The 14,113-nt window shown below is 35.7% G+C and overlaps 1 protein-coding gene across 1 annotated transcript in view; it reads right to left on the minus strand.

Annotated features, from left to right (window-relative positions):
• The window catches only part of MYO3B (myosin IIIB), a 679,546-nt gene that overhangs the window by 229,138 nt on the left and 436,295 nt on the right, over positions 1 to 14,113 (minus strand). The window contains exons 27-29 of the mRNA XM_074302208.1: positions 8,767 to 8,878; positions 7,310 to 7,472; positions 5,513 to 5,593 (exon numbers count right to left, since the gene is read on the minus strand). Of these exons, the coding sequence (XP_074158309.1) occupies positions 5,513 to 5,593; positions 7,310 to 7,472; positions 8,767 to 8,878 (356 nt within the window). The remainder of the gene's footprint in view (positions 1 to 5,512; positions 5,594 to 7,309; positions 7,473 to 8,766; positions 8,879 to 14,113) is intronic.

Genomic DNA, 14,113 nt, shown 5'->3' on the forward strand with positions numbered 1-14,113 from the left:
TGATAACATCTGGTTTTTAGGGAGGGAGAGGGAAAGGAAAGATCAGAGACAGGGAGAAGGGGAAAACAACAAATTTCCACAGTACTAAAGCAATTAGATGAGAATGTGCTGTAAACCAATTGCCTCTTCCTGTTCTACTTTCCATGTGTGTATGTGTATGTGCGCGCGCATTTGTGTGTTGAGGGGGGGAGGGAGACAGACATGGGGGTGGTGCAATAAGCTGGGATAGAAATGGGTAAGGCTTGAAGAAACAAATCTAGGGAGAGGATACTTGAAATTCCCTTCACAACTCCGGGGACTATTGATATTATCCATGAGATGGTCTTTCCCCTCCTATCTCATTCTCCCTGATGCCCACTAGTTGGGCTATTCTAAATTTTCAAAAAGATGTTGAATTATAGGAGCAGTTTTAATGCCAGTGCATATATAAAATAATAATTTTTTTAAATACCCAGAAGAATAAACTCTCTTTGTCTATCTTGGTCTGCTTGCTTTATTATCATGCAGTAAGCAAAATAGGCATTTTTAGTTTAACATTAATCTATTATCAGTGTTCTGCAATTTTTTGGTTTTTAATAAAAGCTCCATCAGTAATGAAACCATAGATAACCAGCAGCTTTTATCCTTCATATTTTACCGCTAAAAATGTAGCGCATACATTTTGATTTCTCTTGCTCAGGGATATTTTTTAAATTATTTAGTGTTTAGAAGGGTTAGTTTGTTCCTTTTCCAGGGCTAGGTCCATAAAAGAGTAGCATAGTACCAAGAAATAAGTATACAACAAAACAAGAGACTTCTGGCCAAAATGACATTCAAACTTTTTTTTTTAGTTTGAAATTCATAAAATGTTACACTTTTCCAAAGTTTTCCCTCCACCCCCCCCCACCCCTGCCTTTCCTTTTTCTCATAAAAGCCTTTCATTGTTGGTGTAACATTATACACATAGGAAATGTATCCTCATGTATATTGGGTATTTTTTTCAGTTTGTTTTTTCTTCCAACATTTGATCAATGGATGGTGAACTGTTTGGGCCCACAGAGATCTCCAGACCACCAGCTCATGTATTTGAAAGGCATCTGTTTATTTTAAAAATGCAAATGTGGCCTACCTCAAAGACTGACAGGCCAGAAATGAACAATGTAAGCAAGTCAGGGGTTTCCAATCAGGAGTTGTGTTTCCCCCTTCCTATCACTGTAGGATCCCTTGCTGTCAGAACCACTTAAATGATATCCAGGAATCTGAATGAAGTGGCCCACAATTAAAATGAGCAGGATAATCCCTCAAGAATTATTCAGGCAAATCATTTTTTTTCCACACAGTTTAAAGTAATGATAAGGTCATTTATAAAAGGAATCAGAGCCTTTGAAATGTGGACTTGTAGACAGAGGGCTGCCTGGAGGAGGGCCACAGATAACAGGGAACATAGACTTCTTAGCACCAACCTCCCAATCCTTGGAACTGATTCTGATGAGGAGAAGGCCCAATAAGGTTAATACCCCTACTTTGATCTCTGTCAAGGCACACCAGCAAGAATTAATTTACATTTCAGATGAAAAAGGTTGACAGCATGAAAAGGCATCTTGTTTCTGGTATGTGAATGTGCTGTAATAGGTCGGGAATTCTGAAAGGAAGTTCTGAGGAAGCTAAAGGGATAAGCCTTACTGCTGCTTTTATTGGGAAGGAGATGAAAGGAAAACAAATTTCAATATGCGCTGTTCTGTAGAAACATGTAAGCCAAATGCTTCCTAAATTTCAAGAACTACTCCTTAAAAAACATACAGCATATCTTAGTGACACTAAGATTGAAAAAGAAATATTTGGGGGAGGGGGCAGAATTGGAAATACAATAAGTGAATCCCACAACATCTAAATTTCAAATCCAATGGTTTGTTTTCCAAAATAATAATTAAAAAACTCAGAAAGCATCGAAATATTTTTATGCTATAATAACATCTCTTAGTCTCCTACTAGAGTCTTTTAAAAGCAAAGGACCAACTTTGCCTGGAGACCTGAGTTATTCTGAGATGTAACAGAGCAAAATAATACTTAGAGATTCATAGTTAGAAGGTGACACTTAGCAAAGCCAACAAAACAAAAAATCAATTAGGCCTTTAAGAGAAATACTAAAATATTATATAATCTAAAAATGAGGGTCATAGCCATGGTAAAACAGAAAGTGTAGGCTCTCTACTCAGAGCTCCTAGCTTAAAATCCTGTTTCTGATTTCTTTGACCTGTCACTTGATTTCCTCATTTGTTCAATTGGATGGGTTTGAGGTGTCTTGTAGCTTTAGTACCATGATCCTACAGTCAGTCCTAGGAGGAAAAGGAAGTTACTGGATGAAAGTTGGTTTTCTTAGAACATCAGAAACCATTCTCCTAAATATATCTTGTTACTGCCAAAAGTTACTCATCTTTAAATAGGTAAGCCTTTATGGCTACAAAGTATTTTAACTAAAGTATATCTTTATACCCTGGGATAAATATATTTACCCCCAATACATATATGAGAAGTCTGAAATTGAGAGAATTTAATAAGTATTTTGTCCAAGGTCATACATCTAATAAGTTCAAGGAAGGGCCAACACTAAAATGGCAATCTAATTCTTAATCTTGGTGTTTCAGAAGGCAACTAAAGTGCCATTTGTCATTGCATGGCTTTTTTAGTACAGTTGACTGGCCAAGCAGGTACCCAATTGTTATTCATTCTTTGTTCTCAAAGTGGACCAATATTGTCAAGAGGGTGATGTCTTGACTTAGAAGTGAATTGGATTTAAGTGAGGCAAAGTTAGCAGTCTCCTTCTCTTCTTATCAAAAATTACATGACAGTTAGTCACTATTCTTGAATACCAAAATCTCTTAAAAGACTTAGAATGAAAAATAAATAAATAAAAATTTAAAAAAAATTTAAAAAGACTTAGAATGATAAAATTTTAGGAAAAGGTATCTCCAAAGTCATCTAGTCTAACCCCTACCTGAATAAAACCTTCTTTACCCACCATCATGTCATTTTTAATAAGTGGCTAATCAGATTTCACTTGAATAGTTCTCTTGATGTGAAACTCACTCTCTTTATAGTTGACTTATTTCCCTTTGCCACATTACTAGTTGTTAGGCAGGCTCTCCTTGCCCAGAACTGAAATCTGTTTCTCTATAACTTCCTCTATGGCTTTTGTTCTACTGTCTAAAGGCAAGTGAAATAGGTCTAGATCAAAAGTCACTAGTTGGAATCCTGACTGACTTTATTAACCTGTGTATATTGGTTATAATCTGTGTTACCCAATCTTTCTATACACTCATCTTCTTCATTTACAAAATGAGATGATTTCTAAGATCCCCATTCTTGCATTAAAAGCCTTCTTTGTAATGGCCCTTCCAACAGTGGAAGGCAGATATCATAGGATTCTTCTCTCTTCTCAAGGCTATACCTTCCCAATTCATTCAACTTTACCTGACTATGGCTTAATTTCAGGTCTCCTCATTATCCTGGTCACATTCTTTTAGATACCAATCAATCAACAAGCATTTACTAATTGCCTACTATGTACCAGGTTCTATTCTAGTAGTTCAGAGACAGAAGCAAAACAGTTCCTACTATCAAGGATCTTCTAATGGGGAAACATATACTCTTAACTTTTCAAGATCTCTCTTAATATATGATTTACACACATGAACATAATACTATATTTGGGGGCAAAATATAGAAGGAATATAATTTCCTTCCTTGTAGATATGATACTTTTTGTTAAAGCAATGTAATCTCATTAGATTTCTTGGCTACCATTTCTTACTATTGACTCATAGTAAGTTTGCAGTTCACTAAAATCTCTTTTTCACATGAAATGTTGCCTAACTAAAACATCTTATATTTGTATAGTTGAGGGGCAAAGTTAGCTCAAATAATATACCTTGCATTTACTTCCACTAAATTTCATCTTATTGTGTTCAACCCATTAGCTTGTCCAGATGGTTGGTCATGAGATCCACTGGTGATGATAGAAGGAGTCTGCCCAAGTTACAAGTTTGTTTGTTTTTTTTCTTCCCGTACCTATGGTTATCCCATAAAACATATAGAATATATTCACTTAGGTTTGCTGTTGAAGATGGCTTGATAGAAGAAGATTGGAGCACTAGAGACATTTAGGGTTTTTAATTTTAATTTTTAAAATATGTACTTCTATGACATTTACTACACAGCTATACAATAGAGTCCCATAGAATTATTACAGTTAAGTATGTGCTATGCACCTTTGTATAACAATAAGGACATAACTGAATAAACCTGCAAAGTTAAAATATACAGTTGAGTTTTCATAACTTAGTAGAATTTGGCTTATGATTTCTATATACTGACAAGTGAGCTTTGTAGTGGATTTCCAACATCTGAACTTTAAGTTTATATTTTAAAACACATGTTGGGCTCTTAGCCAACCAGAAATCAGTACAGTATCTCTTTCTAACAAGGAGACAGTCTGTATATGTGTGTGTTGGGAGATTGGGGCTGTATAAACTCCACCCTCCCTTTTTTATTCTGTAAGTAGAATTACATTCCTCTTCCTAACCCTTTGAAGTTGGAAGGTCCAGAATTTTTGGAGATAGGGGGTGGGGAGGAGACAAAAAGGGTAACAAGGTCTGTTTTAAAATCATACATTTATTTTTAAAATTATTCCCTTGCCTCCAAATATTTTGGTTGTAAATGAAGATGTCAAGAAGGCAGTTAGAACATAGAGGGATCTCACTGAAGCAATGGAAGTGGGAGACTATTTTTTATAGCCCTGAAATCTAGAACTTTACCCTGCCATACCATAAAATATTTATTGTGGCTTTTCAAGTTTACTTCCAGGCTGATAGTAGCTAAAATAATATCCCTTATTGCTGCTGCTGAGTTCACTGGACTGGTCACTTATGTTCTGTTCAGTCTCCAATTTCCTGCTCACTAGGAGACTCTGGTAGCACCCTAGGGCCTATTTCTTTAAGACCCTCAATTAGGCATATTCAGTTTTAGATGAAGAGAAATCTTGGAGACTTAGTTCAGGGAAATAGACCAATCTGGCAGGAACAACTTTAACAGCAGCAGTAGGCATTGATGTTTTGTAGAAGATCAAAATGACAAGGGAGCCAGGGAAGGAATGATGAGCCCAGCAGCCAGGAATGGCACTTCCCAGGCAGCCCCAGCCAAGCTGTGCCACCAAAGGCATGTCATATTTAACCCTCTAAGAACCCAAAGGAGTTAGTACACAGTAATGAAATGAGTCAGAGTTTTAGTCATGAGAGCTAGGTTTTCAGGGATTCATCTTGTTAAGAGTGACTCCCCAATTTTTTCTGCTTTTGTTGGAAGGATCTGCTAGGGGAGAGAATGTTTCCTCATCTATGACATGGGGTGGGTGTGGAATTACATTAGATGGACTCTTTCCAGCTCTAAATCCTGTCACCCTCTGGCTAAAACACCAATCTGAGTTCTGCCTCAAATTTTAAGATAGAGAGTAGAACCATGCAAATGATGTTTTAATTACCTGTTTGAATATGAGCAGCAGCCTCACTTCTTCTGTTGCTTATTTTCTTAAACTTCCTGCGAGCATCATATCCTCTCCAAGCTAAAAATACAAAACCATGTGCTGGGAATGACATTAATTTGAGAAAGTGCTATACTATTGAGATTAGCTGGTTGTTGTTGTTTTTTTTTTTTTTTTTAAATCTTTTACCTCGTTCTATTCTTTTCCTCTCCTTTTTTATTGATGCTCTTCTCTTTTATTTGTCATCAATTCTAAAGAGTCCTTTGTTTCTAGAATTTTACCTTGTGATTTCAAAAAAATGATATATTTTATAATATTTTATGCCATCTTCACAGAGGGGCCATATTAACTTCTGTAATTGCAAAATTGAGCACTCTCCACTGTCTTTTATACACATTAAATAAGCAATGGTTCATAAGCAACTGGATAGATTTAGTTCTGATGTTGTCATTTCCGGGGTAGAATTTCTTCCTGAAGCTTATCCTTTCATGAAACTGGGTTGAGGAAGTAAATGACTCCTCTCTTGGAGAGTTTTGGGCATTTATCTCCTATCTTATCATGCAATCTATTACATGAGGGCTCTTTAGGGCTTGGAGTTGGTAGAGATTTGGCATATATCCAATAGAATATACACTGGAATAATCTTCTTTTGTCCTTTTGGATTTGTAAAAAGAGGTACAAAAAGGAAATTCAAGGGAAAGAGAAGCATAAGGAAGAAAATAATCGGAGAGAAAAGAAGGAAATTGGAGAAAAATGGGGGGAAAAAGAGAATGAAGATATATAAGGGAGGAAATAGAAATGGGAGGGATTTGAGAGGGATGTTTTTGCATTTTTCAGCCATCAGAGAGTAAAATTAAAACTGCCTAAAAAAAGGGATGGGGAGGAGAAACAGCTCCCAGCTTAAGCACTCATTTTTATAATTATCATAATTAATGGTTCCAGGTTGCTGAATAATGGAATCCTGGGTAGAGTAAGGGTGCATTGGGCATTATAACAATAGAAATACATGTCCTAGGCCCAGCATTTTTTTCCTACAAGTGAGGGAAACTATCCATAATAATAATAACACAACAATAAAATCCATTCACTCAAATGCTATCTGTAACATTAATAAGAAAAGATATTCAATTCCATTCAGATGTATGTTTTAACTACCATTTGCCAAGTACTATAGTAGATGCTGTGCATATCTTCATTTTGCAAAACACCCACATTACCCATAATGCTCTTTTTCAAACTTAGATCAGACCATGTTACCTCAGACTTCCACTCTTTCCACCTTGGAGGCCCCAGTATCCTTAATAGTAGATATATTCTTTCTAACCCCCTACCAATTTCAGTTCCCTTTGGGCGGTGGTATTCTTTGAAGACAGGGACATTCTTTTTGCTTGTATTTGTATTTCCTGCATTTCACACAAGGTAAGCATTTGATAACTATTCTCTGTCTCTCTCTTTCTCTGTATCTGTCTCTGTCTCCCTCCTGCAATAGCCTTTCATTCTATAGCCAAAAGGAAATGAATCAGAATGGACTGAAAGATCTGCATGACTAATGCATTTCTTCAAAGGTTTATACTATCCATAAGGGCAAAAAGCATGGAAGCCAGCATGTTACCCTGATTCCATGGTAGATAATTTGGTGATGGATCTAAAATGTGTCTCTTTTAGGTAGGGAGGGAAAAAAAATACATTAAAGGTTGTTACTCTGGTTGCACAGAGAACTCTTTAGCCAAGCTTTAGATGATTAGCAGACAACTTTACAACTTGAAATGACAACTCAGAAGTAATGAAGACATTTACCTGATTGTATGGTAATGGCACATTTTTCTCTGTTCTCTTTAACTCTCTTATATCGCCTAGCTCCAAGCCACCCCTTGGCATAAGCTTGTATGACCACCACTCTGCCTATAACTTCTCGAAGCATCAAATTTAACTGCTCTATGTGGTAATACTTGAGAAAAACCTGGAACAAACAACAATTTCAGTATTAGTCAAGGCAACAAGCATTTATCAAGCTATGTTAAAAAAAAAAAAAAAAAAAAAAAAAGATCTATGTGCCAGGTACTCTACTAAGCACCATTTTATACACTTATAGGCATGACAACAAAATATGACACTATCACACAATACTCTAAATAGAAATATGAATAGCTTCACCACCAGGAAGTCTTTGTTGTTCTATAATCAGTATGACCAGAAATCAAACAAATAATCATTTGGGAGTTTTATCTGTGAAATGTAGATGTTGGGTAATTGTAAGTTATTTCTTTTTTTTCATTATTCTCATTACAGAGGTGATTTGTTTAGTGTATTATAATACATTCCATTAATAAGGGACAGCTTATCCTTGAATATGCACAATAATAGGAAGCAAATATAATATGGGCAAAGGAAATCAAAAGACAATTCCTGAGTCTCTGTTCAGCCAACAACTCTGATTTTCTCTTCTGCTACAGCTTTTGCTTGAGCCACTACTAGCTCTGAGGTTTTATCTCATCTCTCTGACCCTGCACACCCTCTGCTGGAAGTGCTAACAAACAGAAGCTGCTTATAGGCCAGCAGAAAAAAAGAAGGGGAGTTCACAAATGAGATCTTCAGAACTATGCATAACATGAATAAGTCAATGCTAATGTTCAAGCTTTATTCCTGGACTAGTGTGTGGTTAGCAATTTAAAGATGGTATTACATAGTAAATAGATAATAACACCAAATGGAATAATTATAGAAGGATGAAATACATTGGGGTACTTAATTAATGTATGTAGAATATCAATACATAATAATATAGGTACCCTCCAAATTTAGATTTTTTAAAAAAATAATTTTCTCATTGGCATTGATATTAAAGACATATCCAATGAAAACAGGATATAAACAGGAGCATGAAAAAAAACTGGAAAGGACATTTTGATAATATCCATCTGTTTTATAACTCCATGTTCAATTCAATTAAATTCAATCACTTAATAAATATTAAGTATTAGTTATATTCAAAGCATAGAGGTTATAAAAACAAAATAAAATAAAACAAAACAGCCCCTGCCTTCGATATTCAACTACAAGGAAACTTCATCCTCTCACCTTTGAGATCCTACCCTACCTACCATGACAAAAGGTACCATGAGTCATTTTAAAATTAAGATGTGGCTTATTAAGTCAGAGGTGGAGTTCATCTATTTACCAGAACCTTCAGAGAACAGAGATAAACACATGACATGGTGGTCACTGATAGTCAGAAAAGCAAAGAAAAAAATTACCTTTGTTTTCCCCAACACCCAGTGATCTAGTTTGGACTTTTCCAAGATAGCAATGCAACTTTCTTTGTTACCAAGTGGTGACTCATGGGCTCTAAATGCCAAATAATAGTACCTATGAGGCAAAAGAGAAAACTGAGTACATGATTCAGGATCTTTGAGTGCAGTGAAATAGGACTGTGATGAACACAATGACACTTTAGGGTATGGTTGTTATTAGTAAAACTCTTCTGCATGTCTATAACAATGTATCACATGTTACTTCAAAGATGAGAATGTTACAGGGGATAAGAAGAAATATGTGGTTTATACTTCCCATGTCCCTGAGATTTTGCTATAATGTTTCATTTAGCTTTTAGTTATGGGAGAATCATTATAAGATATCAGAGACAGCATTTGCTTCAGAGTCAGAATGAATTGGAATTTAGTCCATCCTGCATAAAGTGATTCCTGGTGTTCTTGGCCGAGTTACTCAACTTCTTGTGGGTTACCTCAAGCAACTCACCAAGGCTATAATCTGCAGAACAGTGGCTACTTTGCATTACTACAGGGATTTCTCATCAGGAGTTGCAATTTCTATGAAATTACAGATTTGGATCCCCTGCCTTCCCACACTTACCGATTTTTTTCTGCTAGCTATAATGTTATTAATCTGGATTTCATATTTACATGCAGTTTAAAAATATTGGATGGCAACTTCATTTGACTGCAAAACTAAATCATTTGTGCCTCCCAGAATCCAATGCTGGATGTTACACAGCTTATATAGTAATAAATAAATAAACAAACATTGAAAATAGTGGTGGTAATATTCCTGTGAGCCTTCTCTGGAGGCTGAAGCTGTCTGATTGTTATCCTCTGGAGTGCTAAGGTAAGTGAGCTATGCCAATTAGGGACTTATTCTAAATTAAACTTTAATATAATAAGCCTTTTGGGAGTGTGGGATACCTGGTTGTCTAAAGTGGAGTCAGTTGTCTCAAGTAGGAAATGGAGAGGTCAAAGCTCTAGAGCTCAACTTCTAGCATAGGTGGCTAGTTTAAAAGGAAGAGAGAAAGAGAAGGGGGAAAGAAGGAAAGAAGGAAGGAAGGAAGGAAGGAAGGAAGGAAGGAAGGAAGGAAGGAAGGAAGGAAGGAAGGAAGGAAGGAAGGAAGGAAGGAAGGAAGGAAGGAAGGAAGGAAGGAAGGAAGGAGGAAAAAAGACAGAAAAAAAGAGAAAAGAAAGGGAAGAAGAAAGGAAGGAAAGGACCAGGAAGGGAAGAAAGGAGGAACAAAGGAAGGAATGAAAGAAGGAAAGAAATGGTACTGCCTTTCTTTTGTGGAGAGTGGAGAACAGGACCTATGATTTCACTGATGCTGGCACTCTATAATAAAATTCCTTCTACATCTTTCAGTGAAGATAGGGACCAGCTCTGAAAGTCATAGTTTTATAATGCTGAAGTATTATTTAAAAAAAAAAACCTTTCATTTTATTGTGCATATTATAAATGATCTTGGAAGCAATTAGTAGGCAAAGTAAAATGTGTATGGACTGTCATAATATAACCAACACTATCTGAAAAAAAAATCCTTCCTTCCTTCCTATTTAAAAAGTAATACTTGGTGTAAATATATTTATTAATTTCATCCTGCCAACATTTCAGTTCTTTTGTTTTACAAATTTGTTTTAGTGAATTTTCCAGTCAATTTTTATTCTAATTCAAAGAATAATTCAAGGAACTTTTCCATTTTTCTTTAAAACCAAAATAAAACTTCTTGAACATATTATCACATTAAGAGACCTAGTCATCACCTAAAAAAGAAATTCAAGTATACTTTCCTCCTTTCCTCTTTGCTGCCATGCCTAATAAATTTAACCCTTTGGAAGCCTAAAAAAGAGCTGAATTGGTTAGTGTTTGAGACTTTTAACCTTTCATCTTAGACCTTAGAGTGTTGTGTGTCTTTTTTTAAAAGAAGTTTTAAATTTACTGCCAAGCTCCTTGGAAACATTTATATTCAAAGATCCTGGGAACCCTTCCAACCTCTAAGATATCCTCACTTCCACCTTTGTGAGGAAATGGCAAGGCAAATTCTGGTGCAGAGACTCTACTGGGTAGGCTTGAGCAAAGCCACAGGGCATCTGGGCCAATGCCCAGTGGCCTACTGAGACAGATGGCTTCTGGAGCCTAGGGGGGGGGTGGAGGAGGAGCAGTGGAAACCAGCTGTCAGCCTCTGCCCCTCCTCAGCAGGAATGACATCAGCACAGATTCCCTTGCCCTGCCTCAAATCTAGCTTCCCACTGTTATAGTTCAGCATGGTTTCCCTGGCACAGCCTGGCCTGAACTGATTTTGTGGATGGTGGAAAGGTAAGTATCTCCAATGGGAATAGGTGTGAGAAAGAGTTTGTGGGGAGAGAAGCAGGGTGTGTGACAGAAAAACCCAAGCACAGAATTCCTGAGGCATGCAAAATCAGTAGTTAGATTGGAACCTAGAGTATGACTCTCCATTTCCATCTCTGCCTTTGCATAGGCCATTCCAGACACATAGAATGTACCCCACTTTTTGTTGTTGTTGTCCACTTGTTTTAGCTGTGTCTGACTCTTCTTGACCCCATTTGGGTATTTTTTTTGGGGGGGGTCAAAAAAGAACCTAATATCTCATTAGCACTTAGTAAGAACCTAACACTTTACCATTTTTATCTCTAGCACATTTTACAGATGAAGAATTAAGGCAAATAGGGTTAAATGACTTGCCCAGGGCCACAAAGCCTCTAAATATGTGAGGAAAGATTTGAACTCAATAAGATGAGTCTTCCTGATACCAAGTCTAGCACTCTATCCACTGTGCCCCCTACCTGTCCTACACCCTCCTTACTTTGGTTCTTCAATCTCTTCCTTCAAGTCACAGCCTTAAGAACTGTTTTCTGAATGAAGTCTTTCTGGATCCCTGCTAATTAATTGCTAATATCCTTCCATCCTGCATTTAACTGTCTTGTAAATATTTGTACTTGTTAACTTTAATATTTAGGATGCACTTTTTTTTTTTTTTTGGTCAAGTGTGAACTCTTTCAGAATAGGGATTGACTTGCTTTTTTTTTTCCTCAATAAATGAGGATGCACATATTTTTATATGTGTTTATCTCTTCAATTAGAATATAAATTCCTTGTGCATAGGTTTTTTTTTTTGGCATTCTTTGTACTTTTATTCCTAGCTCTTAATACAATACCTGGCACAGAGTAAGTATTTAACATTTATTGATTAGTTACCTAGTACCTAGTTCCAGTAGACCATGACATTACATGAGCTTGTATATCACTTATCCAAGGCTTGCATATAGTAGATTCTTAATAATTATTGCTAGTGATAATGAAATATTTCCTGAGCACCTACATCACCCACTATGAAGAATATACTAGATGTCAAAAAAAAAAAAAAGTCCCCTGGTGTAAGATCTCAAAAGGAATTATTTGTATGGTTTGTTGAGGGTTTTATTTTTTTTTTTTTAAAGAAGAGTCAGTATTCTCATCCACAAGGATAGGTTGAACTACATGGAAGTCCCCTTCCAATCAATTCCAGGAAACTATGTCAAATCGTCCTGGCAGAGTCGTGGTCAAGGTCAGCAGTTCCTAATTTCCAAATGTGAAGGATACACACATGGGCTAATGTGTACTTGGAAATTCATTATGGATTTTTTACTTGAATTCATATTTTTTTTTGGTTGAGAGATAATACTCCAGTTCACGCTTGGAGGCCTTTAGCTGAAACAAAGTGAAGTCTTCAAACTGCTCAGGAATCATAAAGTTTCTAAAGCAATTGGATAATAGTAGACATATAGAATGCATAGAGTGTTCTTTATTATTGCCCTCTTTCTGTACTGTATTTGTTACAGCAAAAATGATCTAGATTTATAGTATATGCTATAGGTTCTGGGGTCTTGACTTTCCTGAAGGGACCCAAGCCAAATAGTTAAAATACTATCTTGTTTTGTAGCTCAGTCTAAGTCTTTGCTAAGCCCTCAAATCGGGAGATGACCAAAATTTCTTTTCTTGATCTGTTCTCATAGGTTGAATTGGCAGAGGAATTGGTACAGACAATCAATAAATCAGTAAAATTATTTATGGTAAAAAAATTAATCATGGCAAAGACAGATTTCTTTATTGCATTCCTTCTTTTATACAGAAATCATTCTTAAATTAGTTTGAAATTTGGAGGAAAAGCTGCAACTATTTGAACTAATCTATTTCCCCTATTGTATCCTTGTCTTAACATACAAATCATTGCCCTCATAATGAAACCAGTGCATATTTTCATGTTTCTGTCCAAAAATCCCTTTTTATTTCCGTTTAAAATTATTGCTCAAAATGTTTTAAGTCTCAGAAACAATTATCTAAATCTTTGAAGGACAACATTTTGAAACAGAGCATTAACTGGAAAAAGTATAAGAAAAGAAACATCCTATTATATTTTGAACAAATTATACTCAATTCTGGTTAAAATACCACAAAAGAAGATGCATAGAAATGAAAAAAAAATTTACCCTTGTAACAGGGAGAAAAGTAGTCTCAGGGCCTTTAAAACAACTTTAGATAATCTATGTAGATTTTTCATTCTCTTCTACTACAGAAAGAGAAAGGAAATAGGGACTCCAAATTCATAAAGACCTTTCCTGGATATTGCTATTGAAGAGATTAAAGAGTTTAGGCAAATGAAAAGATTGCATGCAGTTGAGAAAACAATCTTCCTTTAGAGATAATAATATTAGGGTACTTTGATATTTAGTTAGCATAAAGGTTGTGAATGATCTAGTAGGAAGATTCAGGGTATGCTTGTTGGTAAAGAAAAGTTGACTATTCATAAGAAAAATTGTAAATGGCACTATGAATATTTATTTTTAAATTTTATCTAAAATATATTTTAAAGGAGTGGTAGAATATTAAATTATAGGAGAGAGCAGAACTTTTATGTTAGATGATTTTGTTTAATTGTATTTTTTTCCCTCAAAAAAAAGGGGGGGGGATGGGGTAGAGATTCAATGTTAGGAAGAGGTTATATTATAACAAAATGTACCAATAAAAAAGAAATTAAAAGGATAATTGGTTAAAGTCACTGGTATTCAAACAAAATCAATTCAACAAATATTTATATAGCAATCTTTAGAAATACAAGGTAAAAAAATGGACTCTCTACCTTAAAGGAACTTACAAATTAGTAAGTGGGGAAAGTAAGGTAAAATAATATGAATTCACACAGAAGTATAGATTTAGAGCTAAAGCAACCTCAGAGGCCATCTACCCCATTTTACAGCTGAGAAAACTAAGGTCCAGAATACAAAGACTAACTCAGTGTTGCTTTTAACTCCAGAGTCGGTGTTGTTC

The sequence above is a fragment of the Sminthopsis crassicaudata genome, chromosome 3, assembly GCF_048593235.1.
Source record: "Sminthopsis crassicaudata isolate SCR6 chromosome 3, ASM4859323v1, whole genome shotgun sequence".
In the NCBI taxonomy this organism is placed as follows: domain Eukaryota; kingdom Metazoa; phylum Chordata; class Mammalia; order Dasyuromorphia; family Dasyuridae; genus Sminthopsis; species Sminthopsis crassicaudata.